General features: G+C 37.6%; 1 protein-coding gene across 4 annotated transcripts in view; it reads left to right on the top strand.

Moving 5' to 3' along the window:
* Nucleotides 1-14,518, top strand: part of C1H2orf76 (chromosome 1 C2orf76 homolog) — a 57,876-nt gene that overhangs the window by 32,491 nt on the left and 10,867 nt on the right. For all 4 annotated transcript variants that reach the window (XM_026410589.2, XM_026410590.2, XM_026410587.2 and 1 more), the window contains 2 exons: nt 8,374-8,424; nt 12,281-12,318. In XM_026410589.2, the coding sequence (XP_026266374.2) occupies nt 8,374-8,424; nt 12,281-12,318 (89 nt within the window). The remainder of the gene's footprint in view (nt 1-8,373; nt 8,425-12,280; nt 12,319-14,518) is intronic.

Raw genomic sequence — 14,518 nt, 5'->3', positions numbered from 1 at the left:
GAAGAGCTTTGTATGTCCCCTACCTCTTTTATTTAATCATAAATAAAAGAAAGAAGATTAGATTGATCTGTAACAGAAGGAAAACCTAAATAAGCCCCCCCCCCCCCGGTTTCACTTGGTTTTATTTGACTTTAAAACTCAAATAAGTTTAAATGGAGTTCATGCACCTGAGCAATATATTAGTAGACCCCACTAGTAATAGATGTGGATGACACCTCTGGATGGGTGGATTATGAGATATGGTTGTCTACATTACTTTCAGGGACTTGAAGGTTGCTTTTTTTTGGACCAGGGATTATACCCAGGGGTGCTTAACCACTGAATCACATCCTAAGCCTTTTTTATTTTTTTTACTTAGAGACAGGGTCTCATTGAGTTGCTTAGTGCCTCACTTTTGCTGAGGCTGGCTTTGAACTTGCGATCCTCCTGCCTTAGCCTCCCGAGCTGCCAGGATGCAGGCGAGCTGCTAGGATGCAGGCGTGTGCCAACACACCCTGCAAAGGCGGCTTTTTTTGCTGAAAGCAGTGACTCTTCCCTTGGGCTTGAGCGGGCGTCCAGTGGGGAACAAAAGCAGAATGAAAAGCTTGGAATCTCTGCTTCATGTTGTCTTTGTCCTCTTTGCTGCCTTAACCCAGATTTCTGTTCAACCCTGCCTGCAGACAGGTTAGTCATTTAGGGAACATTTGTATGGAACTGGTAGTACAAGATTGATTTTTACCCTAAATTTACCTAATATTTCTCCTCCCACTTCAAGCTGAAGACACCGAGATAAAAGCAAAATGTTTTAAGATTTGCAGGGCATCATGACTCTGTGGTTAGGTATGTTCCAACTGCCAGGCGTTACAGTGTCCAGTTCCATCCATCCATGGCAATGGTACCTTGAAGTCTTCAGTCATCAGCTCTTCCCTAACCTGAGCCCCCTTCTTTCCTCCAGGCCCAAGGATGGAAGGAGCTTGAAACTTAGGCTAAGATGGGTCTTTCCCTAGGGTGCTACCTGTTTTGCTGGCATTCTGCATACATCTTTCTTCTTGCCCTTCAGAAGCCTGTCCATGATTTGTTGAGTCCTTTTAGAATGGTGAGTAAACAGACCTGGGTTGCAGAACAGGTCTACTTTGTAGTGATTTTTAAAGGATTTTATAGAAAGGACATAATTACTTATAAGACAACTTTACTGGCTTACATAGAGAGTGTAAATGTTTTTGCCGTGTTCTTAGGGGAGAATCAACAGTTGTTACTAAGAGGTAATGTTGTAGGGGAGAAAAAATAATTTTTTCTCAACCCTTGTAAGTTCTTAGATGGAAAGGATACTTTTAACAAAATACAGATTAATAAGCAAAAGTTTATTAAAAAGTAGATTTCATACATGCACTGCAGATGCCCAGGGAGTGAGTCATTCTGAAAGAGAAGGCTTTGAATTCTAGCTCATATAGCATCTTCATCAAAGAAGAGTAAGTTTTTAAAGAAGTGACACAAATAAAAAGGACTTTGAATCCTTGGGGGTGGCAGCTTTGGGGAGGGAGCAGGTTAAAGCTAGTTTTCTAATGTGGATCCCGTCTAGTGCCATCTGTAGACTAGTAAGGGTTAAAGTTGTCTTCAGTAGCTGCCCTTTGTTCTCCCTAGTAGAGAGGGAAAGAGGGATATCCTTTGCCTTTGTAAATCTGTGTAAATCCTACTTTTTGATAAATTGAGGAAAAGCAGAGAGCATTTTTGCATCTGCTTCTTAATTGAGCCTATAGCTCAAAACGATCCTTATGCCAAAGAGGCACATTTTGAGGTGGCATGTTCTGGTCCCCCACGAGTCGATTACAAAGCGTGCTGCTTTTGAGAGTTCTTCACCCAACATGTTCAGGTTTTGAACTAAAAACGAGTCCCTACCTTTTTGTTTCATAATCTTTCCAAGTACTGAGAGTTATGATGTTTCTTTTTTTTTTTTTTCAAAAGAGAGAGGAGAGAGTGAGAGAGGAGAGAGTGAGAGGAGAGAATTTTTAATATTTATTTTTTAGTTCTTGTCGGACACAACATCTTTGTTGGTATGTGGTGCTGAGAATCGAACCCGGGCCGCACGCACGCCAGGCGAGCGCGCTACCGCTTGAGCCACATCCCCAGCCCCACGATGTTTCTTGATATTGATACAGCAAGTGCTATGATGTTCTTGGTACAGGCAGAATAGGTTACTCTTGAAACAGAAGGAAGAAAATGTAATTTCCAAGCTGCTGCAAGGTTTTGGGGGAAATTGTGGAGCCCCCACCTGCTGGGAGGGGCCACAGAACGCCTCCCCAGCAGAGCTGTGGTACCCAGCCCCACTGGATGCTCAGGCCTGCCGCTTAGGTCTTTCACCTGAGTGAGCAGGAGTGTAACCACTGCTTGTTTCAGTTGTGCACCTGGGGAAGTGTATTCCACTGACTGTCAAAGGCCAACTTTTGGGGGTACAGATTCTTAAGCTGTGAGGTCTGTGCCCAAGCTTATCTCTGTCATCTGATTTGAGGTCCTGTGGAATTCAGAAAAGTTGGCAGGCCACATATTTGCATTTGATGTATTGTGCACATAACTAGAAACAAATGGATTGACAGTGAGACATTTTGGAGACTGCAAAATGATAGCTAACACTGCTGGGTCAGGTGCTGGGCCAAGAATTTTACCAGGGTTTTCTCATTCATCCTCACAGTGTCCCTTTAGAGTAAGAATTGTCATTATCCCCATTTTATCTATGCAGTAACTGAGGAACAGAAAGACCAAGAAACTGGCCTGAGATTATGTGGCTAGTGAAAGGCAAAGCTGCAAATCAGCCCAGGCAGTTTAATTATGAAATATGTGCTCTTAAGCACTATCCCAAATTGCCTCTGTATTCTCTTGTGTGTCACTTGCTTAAGTAGGATCTTTGAAATAAGTAGATTCACTTGGTGTCAAAAGTGTCTTTGAATTTTGTTAATCTTAATCCAGGATTTTGAACACTGAAAGATGGAAGGTTGGTTTGACACTGTGGCATAGTGAATTTTGCCCACAGACAGAAATGGTCACTGTGATGAGTGATCTTTTGGGGTTATTTTAGAAGCCTTACTCATTTTTCTCCCTGTTCTTTGCTTTCCCTAGTCCCTTCTGTCATCTGTGGCTTAACCTAGTTAATTGCCACAGTCTGTCTGTATTTGCCCTGCAGCCAAGGAGTGCTGGTTAAATTTGATTGACTCTCTATTGAGAACCACTGGACTTAAAAGCATCATGCCAATAAACATGGAGTTGTATAGATACAATAAGTGTGTGTATTTATAAGTAAATATAAACATATAGGCTGTATTTAGATAAGTATAATAAGTAAATATAATAAACCTATTGTTGACAAAGAAGGAATAGATGAATCAGATATTTTGATTACAGAGGTACCATAATATATTACCTTGAAAAGATGACTAATTTTCTAGATTCAGAATAGTATACAAACCATTTATCTAGCTAGAAGACATTTTCATTGTTCTTTGATTTGGAAGTATTTCAGTGCTTTGTCACGCTTCAGGTCTTACTTCTGAATGTCAAGTCATCTCACCTATGAAAAAAGAAGAGTGCCCCGAGGAGCTGTCCAGCCCTCTGGCTTCCATTGCTCTCTGTCATCCTCTCCCTCCTGTGGCTTGTTGCTTTGTAAAGCAGTCTGTTCTATTGGGGAAGTGCTAAATGGTTTGATTTTCTTTTTACCTTTTTACCTTTCATATTTCTTCCTGTCTTATGCCTCCCAGTTTCCTCTATTATTAACAGTGTATGTTAGTATGCTGTGTTTGTTCCAATTAATGAACCAATATTGACACATTATCATTAGCTAAAGTCCATAGTTTATTTGGATTTCTTTAGTTTTTACCTAATGTTCTTTTTTCCGTTGCAGAATCCCATATTCCATTTGATTTTCATGACTCCTTAGGTTCTTCTTGGCTGTGACATTTACTCAGACTTCCCTTGTTTTTGATGATTTTTTGACAATTTTGAGGAGTACTGGTCAGGTATGTTGTAGGATGCTCCTTCATTTGGAATATTTTTTATGTTTGTCTCCTGATTATGATGGAGTTGTCTGTTTTTGAGAGTAAGATAAGAAAGACAAGTGTGGCTTTAGACTTATCAGAGCACATACATTTCATTTAAATTGCTCTTGAGCCTACTGTCTAGGAACAAGGGTGTGTACTTCCACATGACTTGTGGTTGGAGATGTTGCCCTTGATCTCCTGGCTGAAGGAGTGCTAGGTTTTGCCACAGTAGTTCCCCCCTCTCCTACTTTATACCATGCTCTTCAGAAGCAAAGCAAATCATGTGCATAGTCCACAGTTAAAGAGTGAAAGGTTTTGCTTCCTTCCTTTAGGGTAGGACATCTACATAATTCTTCTGCATGGAGGATTTTATTTACTGTTCATTTTTTAATATGCTTGAATTGCTCTATTTTTGGCCATTGGGAGTTCTTTCAGTTGGCTCCTGTGCTGTTCTGACATGTACCACCCATTTGACATATGCTGTGTGTGTGCATGTGTGCACCATGTCCTTCCTTTCTGGTAGGACAGGATACTCCAGGTTTATCTGGGGTTTTTCACCATTTTTTACTGGTGCATTACAATTGTGCTTAATGGTGGGATTGGTTGTTACATATCCATACATGCACAAAATGTGACAGTATAATTTGGCCAATGTCACTCCCCTTCCTACTAAACCCCTTTCTTCTATTCTAATAAGCTCCTTTGATTTTCATGAGATTCCTGCCCCCCCCCCAACCTTTCTTTTTCCTCACTAACTTCCACATTTGAGAGAAAACATACAATCCATGATCTTGTTTGGCTTATTTCACTTAACATAATAGTCTCAAGTTCCATTCATTTTCCTGCAAATGACATAATTTTATTTTTCTTTATGGCTGGGAAGAATGCTATTGTGTATATATACCGTTTCCATTGATGGACATGTAGGCCGGTTCCACAAGTTTGGCTATAGTGAATTGTGCTGCTATAACCATAGGTGTACATGAATCACTATAGCCTTGCTGACTTTAATTCTTTACGATAAACACTGAGAAGTGTAGCTGGCTCATGTGGTGGTTCCATGCCTAGTCTTTTGAGGAACCTCCATACTGCTTTCCATAGTGGTTATACTAATTTACAGTCCCACCAACAGTGTAAAAGCGTTCTTTTTTTCTCCACATCCTCTCTAGCATTTATTATTGTTTATATTCCTCCTGATAACTGTCTGGGCTTATTTGCTTTTTCTCCCTGTCCTAGACAGTGTGGCTGACCACTTACCTTCTTGGGACCTTGTGCTCTCAATTTTCAGTTGAAGTGATTAAATTATATTAATTTGTTCATGAGTATTTCTGATTGCATGTGATGTGCCAGGCAATATTTGAGGTCATGACAGCATGATGAAGAGAAAAAACTGTAGTCCTTGCCTTCATGGGATCAGTATTTGTTAATCTGTTCTGTGTTGGACACTGTCCTAGGTTTTGAGAATTTAGAATTAGTAGAGAATAGAGACAACGATAGGTAAGTAGACAAAATTACAACTGTAAAAAAAAATGTCACAAAGGCAACAGCATGGGAGGATACCGCTCCTCTAGGCAGTGTTATTGGGAGAAGCCTCTCTCTGGAGACGACACTGAAGCTGAGGTCTAAGGGAAGAAAGAGAAAAGGAGCTCTTGTGTGTCCCGGCATTGCCTCTCTCAAGTTCTAATATAGTAGCTTCATGCAGCCATTTGCTCTTCACCTCTCCCCCTTCTTCAGGGCTTTTCATGATCAAATCCAGGGACTCTGAATGGCAGAACATAAATAGATTTACTGTTCCTTTCTGATGTTTAATGAATACTTCTTTTCTGTGGCCCATGATTCTTAAGCGAGTAGGAACAAGAGGGATTAAATGAAGTATTTATGCACTCTGACAAGTCTAAACCAGAGGTTTCCCCTCGTAGATGTCTGCTAGGCAAATGCTGTCTCCAGAGCAGTTTCCTTTGGCTACTGGGGAATGAACCCAATGTAAGCCAGGCTCACTCTACCACTGAGAACATCTCCAGCCCTGGCCTGTTGTGTTTTAAATATTGGGAAATTTCACCTACCCCCCCTCCCCCAGACTTTTAGAGTTTCCATTGATACAGATAGGGTCCTGTGGCTGTAGCACTGTGATCAGTCAGAACTGGAAGACGGTGCCCCCTTCTGCTGGGATACGCGACTCAGATCTCGCAGCTCCCTCTTGCTGACCTGCTTTCCTCACTTTGTCCTAGCAGCATTGCCTCCATATTGGAATGTTGTGTTAGCCCTTGAAGATAGAGGCTTGCTAAAACTTAATGGCTCACTACTAACATCACAGAACACAGAGCCAATATAAACACTGCCTTCAAGTGGTCTACGTTCTTACATATAGGTGGCAGGAAGAAGATGGTCTATTAATGTGTAACTCACAATGGCCATCTGTACCTACAAGAAACAGCTACAGAAACCTCAGGAAGTCTGGTCTCAACCAGAGAGGCCTGTGACCTGCAAATTTTAAAATAATTTTTTTTAGAATAAAGTCTCCTCCTTTCTCAATACCATATCTCTAGACTGGTTTGGCCTGTGTGTGGCAAGTAGACTAATTTGGGTCCAGTGATATGGTTACCTATCTGGTCCTGTGAATATATTCAACTAAAAGATGTTTCAGAAGGATTTTGTTTTGTGTTTAAACATCTTCTGCATGTGGATAGCCAGTTTTCCCAGCACCATTTATGAGGGACTATCCTTTTCCCAATGTGTATTCTTGGCACCTTTCTCAAAAATCAGTTGGTTGTAAGTGCCTGGATTTATTTCTAGGCTATTTTGTTCCATTGGTCTATGTGTCTGTTTTTGTGCTAGTGCCATGCTCTTTGGATTACTATAGCTTTGTGGTATATTTTAAAATCAGGGAATGTGATGTCTCCAGTTTTGTTCTTTTTGCTCAAGATTACTTTGGTTATTTGGAGGCTTTTGTTATTCCAAGTGAATTTTAGTATTGGTTTTTGTGTTTCTATGAAGGACATCTTTGGTGTTTCCATAGGAATTGTATCATCTGTGCCCAGAGCCAGCTTGCTACGAGGACTTTCATGACTGGGAACTTCTCTTGGTAACTGCTTATTTATCCTGTACCTGGACTGCCTGGTGGTAGGCACTTGAAATGCTTATAGCATAAATAAAAAAGTATATTTTAATTTGAGTGTATATTTCATCTCTAAGAGGCACGGGTACTTAAAAAACACAAATTCCTTGTTGGTTTTGTTTGCTCTGGGGCCTGGGCCCATCATGGGACTAATTTTAAAATACTTATGGAATAAAAGAATGAGTTACATCTTGAAAATAAAACAACACATTTCCGAATTCAGATAGGTGGGTTTTGTTGTTTCATTTTCTTCAGTAAGTAACCATTTATGTAGTTTTAAGATCAAAATGTAGAAAGAACTATGATGGAAATTTTGCCTCCTCCTTCTGTTCCTCTCTGACCAGTGCAGGGGCCTCCCACCCCTCAGGCACGTACATGCAAACACCAACAACTATTCTTATTTTACCTTCTTACTGCGTACTAAACGTGGCTTACTAAAAATAACGTTCTCCTTGCAACTCTTTACCCTTGACATGTTTTGAGGATCTTATATTAATAGAGAGCTTCCTTCCTTTTTTTCCCCACAGTTGAAAAAATATATTTTATTGTTTGTGCATATTATAATTTATTTAAAGAGTATCTCATTGAAGGGCATTTGGAATTTTCTAAACATTTGCTACTGAGAATAATGCTGCAGTTGGATCTCTTGCATATATGTCATTATCTCTATGATCAATTCCTAAAAAAGTGGAATGGGCTAGAGTAAGGAGTATACACATATGTAATTTTGATATGTGTTACCAAATTGCCCTCTGTAGGGGTTGTGTCATTAGTAACATATGTGATATTTGAGATATTTTTAAAATAATATTTATTCTGTTTTGTTTAGTTTTCTTTGATGAGTTAGAGGATTCATGTTGTAGGCTGCCTGAATTTTGATAAGAGTATGAAGATTATTCTAGATCATTGGTTCCTAGTAATGGCCGAAGATCCTCAAGGGGTTTTTGGATTCACATGTTAAACAAACATCAACTTTGTCTCATAGATTCATTTTACAGGTTTCAAGGGCATATCGAGACTGTTGCATTGGCTAGAGTACTGATTCTTCTAATAGCATGTGCCTGCGTTTGTTAGGAACTGCTCAGCAGCTTTTGATGGTGCCATTGTCTTCCTTGGCCCATGGATGTTTGGCTCTCATTTTTGTCTCTGTCAGTTGTTTCAAAGTAACCTAGTCTATGGATGTAGGCAAAAAGAACCAAAAGACTATGTGTGCTGTTTGAATATTTTATAATAAAAACGTTCTTTCTCTTGTAGATGTCCCTTTGAGGACCAGCCTTCCACCACCATTCAGAAATTATAAATATGGTAACTGATTTTTCTTTTTCTTTAAATATGTATATTCATATAATTTGGCATTAGTTTTTTGTTGACACAAATTCACATTTGGTTTTCAAAAATGAATTTACTATCTGCAAATAAAAACCATTTTGGAAGTTTATTTAGGAATATAAGAATTCTAGAATGTTGTTAAGGTCTATTGTAATTATATAGGGAAGTGCTATATAGGTGAAGAATAGCATGTTTGGCAAAACTATATCTAAGATGGGTTTGTTTGCAGGGAATCAGAAGGAAAAACGAGGACTAAGAATTTAATATTTTAAATATGATGTAGTAGTTTTATATGATGCAACTGGTTATTTAAAAGTATAGTAAAAAGCTGGTTGTAATTATTCATTATAAATATGGTATTCAGCAGACTAGAATTCAAGATTGTATTTGAAAGTTATGGTGCACCTGATGCATATTTCTGTTAATTGGTGTAGACATTTTAAAGCATAAATTTTTTATTACTTTAGATCATTTTTTTTGGAGTGGCTTTTCATTCTGTTCCCATTCGATAGGGCAGCTCGTGACCTACAGTCCTTTGAAATCACAATCTTCTCCGTGCGTCTGCATTTTAATATCCAGAGACTAATTGTGAGGTCATAAGGGGTAGTCAAGCAGAAGTTGAAGGCACTGAGTGGAAAGTACTTTGATTTATTGGCCCTAAAGAATTTACATACTCAATATTGAATAAGAGAAAGGAATAAAAAGCATGATTAAGGTAAATATGAAACTTCTCAATTGTAGCTTTCATGGCTTTTAAAGTGTAATGCCCTGAAATATAACCTTAAACTTGAATCAACCTACAGATGCCATTTCAAATTAGAATAGTTACATATGGTTTCCCTTTTTGCATGGTGTGTGTATCTATATGCAAACCTGTGTTCCATGCAAGTTATTTCAAAAGATAAATTTTAAATAATGAAAGCATCAGAGTATCTGAGTCGCTAAGCATCATTGGGGTAGATAATGTACCTTTTAGCTTATCCCATCTCATTAACGCCCTTTCATCCTGGTGTTTCTGTATATTCAGGTGAATTGGTAGAAAAAGCTAATACATTTGTCAGAGAAGAAATTATAGAACCACTAGTGTTTTGATAGACTTCAGGTGGTTCTTTCTTTGAGTTTGGCTCTTTAACAATCTGCTGCTTTGTGTTGAGCAGGAAGGCTAGAGTGTTGCTTTTCACCTGTCATTGTCCTCAGTATGCTGCATGGCCCCTGGGAATAGAACACTGTTTTGGGTGGTGGGGAGTAGAAAGGGTGTAAAGTAGTTACTGTCTCTGTGCCCTTGGGCAGAGGGCTGTGGTCTAGGCCACCCACTGTCTGAGATTTCTCAGAAACCCTTCTTCCATTTAATTGTCGTCATCATCATCTATTATTGATGTAACCACTCATGCTACTTATTTTTAAATCCTTACTACCTAGACGTAATACATTTGTGCCCACATTAATGTTGTACAGCATGTGGCTGCTAATCCCTGCCTGTTTCATGAGGCTGTGTGAAATTAAATTATGCAGGGGCCAACTTGTTAAATGTCCCTCAAACAAATGATGTAAGGTTCCTTTCCTTAAGGAATTTCCATTAAGAAAACAATGCCCACAGATGTTGTTTTTGTTAATAGCAAGTCTAAAAAAATTGAGTCTATTTTTTAAGAAGTTAAAACAAGTAAAGGAGATTATTCAACAAAGAAAGAGACATTAATACAACATCTTTTGCTAGCATGTCATTTTTCCTTCCTTGTTCACCTCTTGGGTCCTGCCAATTTCTGTTGGGGAGAAAAATGAGGTGAACTTTTCCAATCACAGCATTTCTCTCTTTCTTTCTCTCTCTCTTTCTTTCTTTTAAATGTAGACTTCCTATTGTGGGTTTGCTGGATCTATTAGAGCAAAGTTATTTCAAATTTAAAGGCTTATTAGCAAAATATATAGAACATGATTAATATTTATAAGGTCAAACTGTAGTTTTGCAGCTTGATTATAACAGACTTTAAGCCTCTTTTATTAAAAAAATTACTGTTGGCTTCTCTAACTTGTCTCAAGTAATAAACCAATACCTATTCATAGTGAGAAAGAGAATATAATAGGCAACTCAGAATAGTAGATAATTCAAAAGTCACATTTGTTTATGTTCTCATGTCCATTGTAATTTTATTTTTAGCATCTGTGGCATGTTTACATTCCTGATGTGCATATTTTACTTGGTTAAATTTATTTATTTTCTTAAAAATATAGTTGTAGGCTGTAGATCTTGTTTAAAATTGCAATTAAAAAATTGCAATGGATAGTTAAAAGTTGACTATTTAAAATAATCGGTAATGTCGAGTGCCAGACTTAACTAGGTGATTGGTACCCTATTCTTTCTTCAGCACTAAGACAACATAGTTAAGGTCTTTAAAAAAATAATATCCTTTTATTTCATATCACTATTGGAATTTCTTGTTATAGCATTATTGATAGAAATGAATTTTAGTGTACGTTTTAGAGCTTATTCAGATAAAGTTATAATTTAGTCAATAAATGGCTGAATAAAACTGAGTAAAGAATCAGAAACTTCTGGAATTTAAACATGTTGAATGGCTGCATCTGCTATGTAATTAGGGGCTGATTATCTCGGAGTTAGAATGTTACCCAAGTGTGAAGAAATTGCCTGTTGCAAAAGGACCTTGTGGCCTGACTTCAGGATAAACCGATTAAAGAATGAAATTGGGTTTGAATAAAACATACTGGACCATGGAAGCCTGTGCAGTATTTGAAAACCAAGAAGCAGATCTTGGTGTTCTTTAGTCATTAACAGCCCTGCTTAGATTACTGGTGATCCCAGGTAATGTTAGAAATCTGAGAGCGGTCACACTTTTTCAGCATGATCATTGAACCTCCTGAGAGCTTAATAGTTTTTTAAACTGCCTTTGTTACTGTCTGTCATTATTTTTATATATAATATATAAATATAATTATATATACTATATAATAAATGTGATTATATATAATGCATAAATGATTATAGATAATATATAAATACAAATGCATAAAATTAAACCTGTAGATAAGATTATATAGATGTAATTTTTTGATATTATCTGCTAATCTTAAAATTTAGTGACTCTAAAAAACAAAATAGAGTAATGTGATTTGCTTGTCTTCTGTTCAAAGGAAAAAATGAGTTGAGGTGATTTCAGGTTATCTCTCTCTCTCTCTCTCTCTCTCTCTCTCACACACACACACACACACACACACAGTTGTGTGTCAAAGCCCAAGGCTTTAAAATATCTGTGTACTTTTTTTTTTTTGTTTTGTTACCAAGGATTAAGCCCAGGGGTGCTTTACCATTGAGCTACATCCCGTGCTTTTTTATTTTTTGAGATGGGATCTTGTTAAGTTGCTGAGGCTGGCCTCAAACTTGTGATCCTCTTGCCACAGCCTCCCAAGTCACTGAGATTAGAGGCATACAGCACCACACTTGGCTTCTCTGTGTACTTTTATCTTTGTGTGTGTGTGTGTGTGTGTGTGTGTGTGTGTGTGTGTGATTTTCTGGTGCTGGGGATGGGGCCCAGGGTCTCCTACATGTAGGGCAAGTGCTCTACCAATGAGCCGCACATCCTCAGCTCCCTTAATTTAAATTTTAAAATTTAATTTAAAATTTAATTTTATCTTTAATTTTAATGATTTTCAAAAGTAAATTTCCTTTTACTCTATAACAGATTTTTAAGTAAATGTGTTCATAAAATTATAAAGAACTTAGAATTTCTCAATTTCATAGGTACTCATTTGTTTCTCTAATAATGTCAAAAGAAGTCTTAGAATATTCTGTGTAAGGAGACGATTTGCTTTTTTCTTTCAGATAAACTGAAGATTATTCACCAAGCACATAAATCAAAGGTACGTTCCACTTGTGCAGTATCTGGCACTTAGCAGTAATCAATATTAGTTGAATTGGTGAGTAAGTGAATGTGCATGTAAGTCTTTTCCATTATAATAGCATTTTTTATCTTATAGGTACTCTTTCTATAGCCTTACTTTCTGATTAGAGAATTAAACAAGCAAGCAAACAAACAAACAAAAAAACTAAGCTGTATATACCTGCTCATAGATTCTTTTAAAAAGTGTTAATAAAATAAAGCATACCAGGGCTGGGGATATAGCTCAATAGAGTGCTTGCTTTGCATGGCCCTGGGTTCTAATCCCCAGCACCACACACACACACACACACACACACAAACACACACACACAAAAAGCACCGTATATTTATATAACATAAACATAAAACAATAAAGAAATATAGGGAAGCCACTTATTATCTGTCAGTCTAGTCTCTTTGACTTTCTTAAGTCCACAGAAGAACTGGGCTAGAAGCTGACCTAGAGGATCTGCTTGCCGTGGTGCTTGCTGTAAGAGAAGGTTCAGGACCACAGCTCACTCTACAGAGGGCGCCATCTGCAATCTGAAGTCTGTCCTTCAGCTGTTTGTGTGTGTACCATATGTTTACATTGCTCTTTTCTTACTTTAGTCATGTTTTATTAAGCCACAATCAAAGGTTTGCTTCTCATTACAGAGCAGTCTTTTTTCTCAGTGGCCTTCCCTATGATGTTCACACAGGGACAAGGGACCATGTCTTATTCTGTATGTCTCTTGTATCTCCAGTACCTTGGGCAATGCCTGGTTCACAGGAATTTTTCCAAAACAAGTTTTGAATGAAGTATTTATAAAGTTTATTTTGTTTCATTCTGTGTGTAGTCATAGATATACTCCATGAACTCAATCAGCTTTCAAAAAGATGTTTGCCACAGATCACAAAGAGGGTATGTCTGTTGCCTCTGGATTAGTAACTTTGTGGGATTTTTCTTTTGTATGTGCAAATTTTATCATATCCATTGTCAAGTACCTCATGCTCACAGGTGTCAGGGATCAAGTGTGGCATCTTCCCCTCCTTTGGGTACTAGAAAGTTCTGCCACTATATCTGGCCACAGACTTTAACCATTTTCTCTTCTCCAGGTCTGAAATGTTTTCAACCTGGACCCTAAAATGTAGAGAAGAGCAACTGTGGTTCTATTTTATATGGAATAAACATATGTAAATTTGTTATAAAAATATAAATAATGGGGCTGGGGATGTGGCTCAAGCAGTAGCACGCTCGCCTGGCATGCATGTGGCCCGGGTTCGATCCTCAGCACCACATACAAACAAAGATGTTGTGTCCGCCGAAAACTAAAAAAAATAAATATTAAAATTCTCTCTCTCTCTCTGTCTCTTCAAATAAATAAATAAATAAATAAATATATAAATAAAGTTGAAATGAAGCAATATGCTCTTGGAAAAAGTTGTAAAGCAAATTGTGCATGTCATTCTCCATTCAGTGTTAATTTTATATTGTTGGTCTTGCTTGTAAGCTTATTTTTCCTAGAAAGAGGAATTGGCAAATTCTTCATTCTTTGTAATGAAGACTGTGTTCATCATGTTCAAATAATCAGTAGTATATGTAAAAATTATTTTTTAAAAATCAGGAAATTTTCCTTCAGAAAAAAAAATCTTAGAAGTGTTATTTACACTTAAAATGCATGTCTCTCCCTGGTGCATTATATATAGAGTCATCCCTCAGGATTGGTTCCAGGACACTTGTGGATACCAAAAGCCACAGATTCTCCATGTTCCTTATATAAAATGGTATAGTATTCTTGTATAACCTATGAATGTTCTCCCATACACTTGGACTCATTTCTAGTTATAATACTTAATACAATGTAAATGCACTGTAAATGATTGTTATACTATATTGTTTAGGGAATAATGTTGAGAAAAAAGTCTCCACATGTTCAGTACAGATGCAACCAGCATAGTTCAAACCAAGTGTTCAGCCTGCAGCTGATTGATTTTGCAAATGACCAACCTTCCATACAAAAGACCAGCTGTAGTTTCAAAATTAGGACTATTTTTTTTTTCAGTTGAACAAATAATTTGTTTAATTATTTGCTAGATCCCCAAAACAAATGAAGTCACTTAGAATGTTTCTGGACTCTGGCTTTATAAAACTTCATTTAACCGTAACAATCCAAGTCTGGACTCTGTATCCTGGAGAGGCT

This window comes from Urocitellus parryii, chromosome 1 (assembly GCF_045843805.1).
Source record: "Urocitellus parryii isolate mUroPar1 chromosome 1, mUroPar1.hap1, whole genome shotgun sequence".
NCBI lineage: Eukaryota > Metazoa > Chordata > Mammalia > Rodentia > Sciuridae > Urocitellus > Urocitellus parryii.
This window is presented reverse-complemented; position numbering and strand designations above follow the sequence as displayed.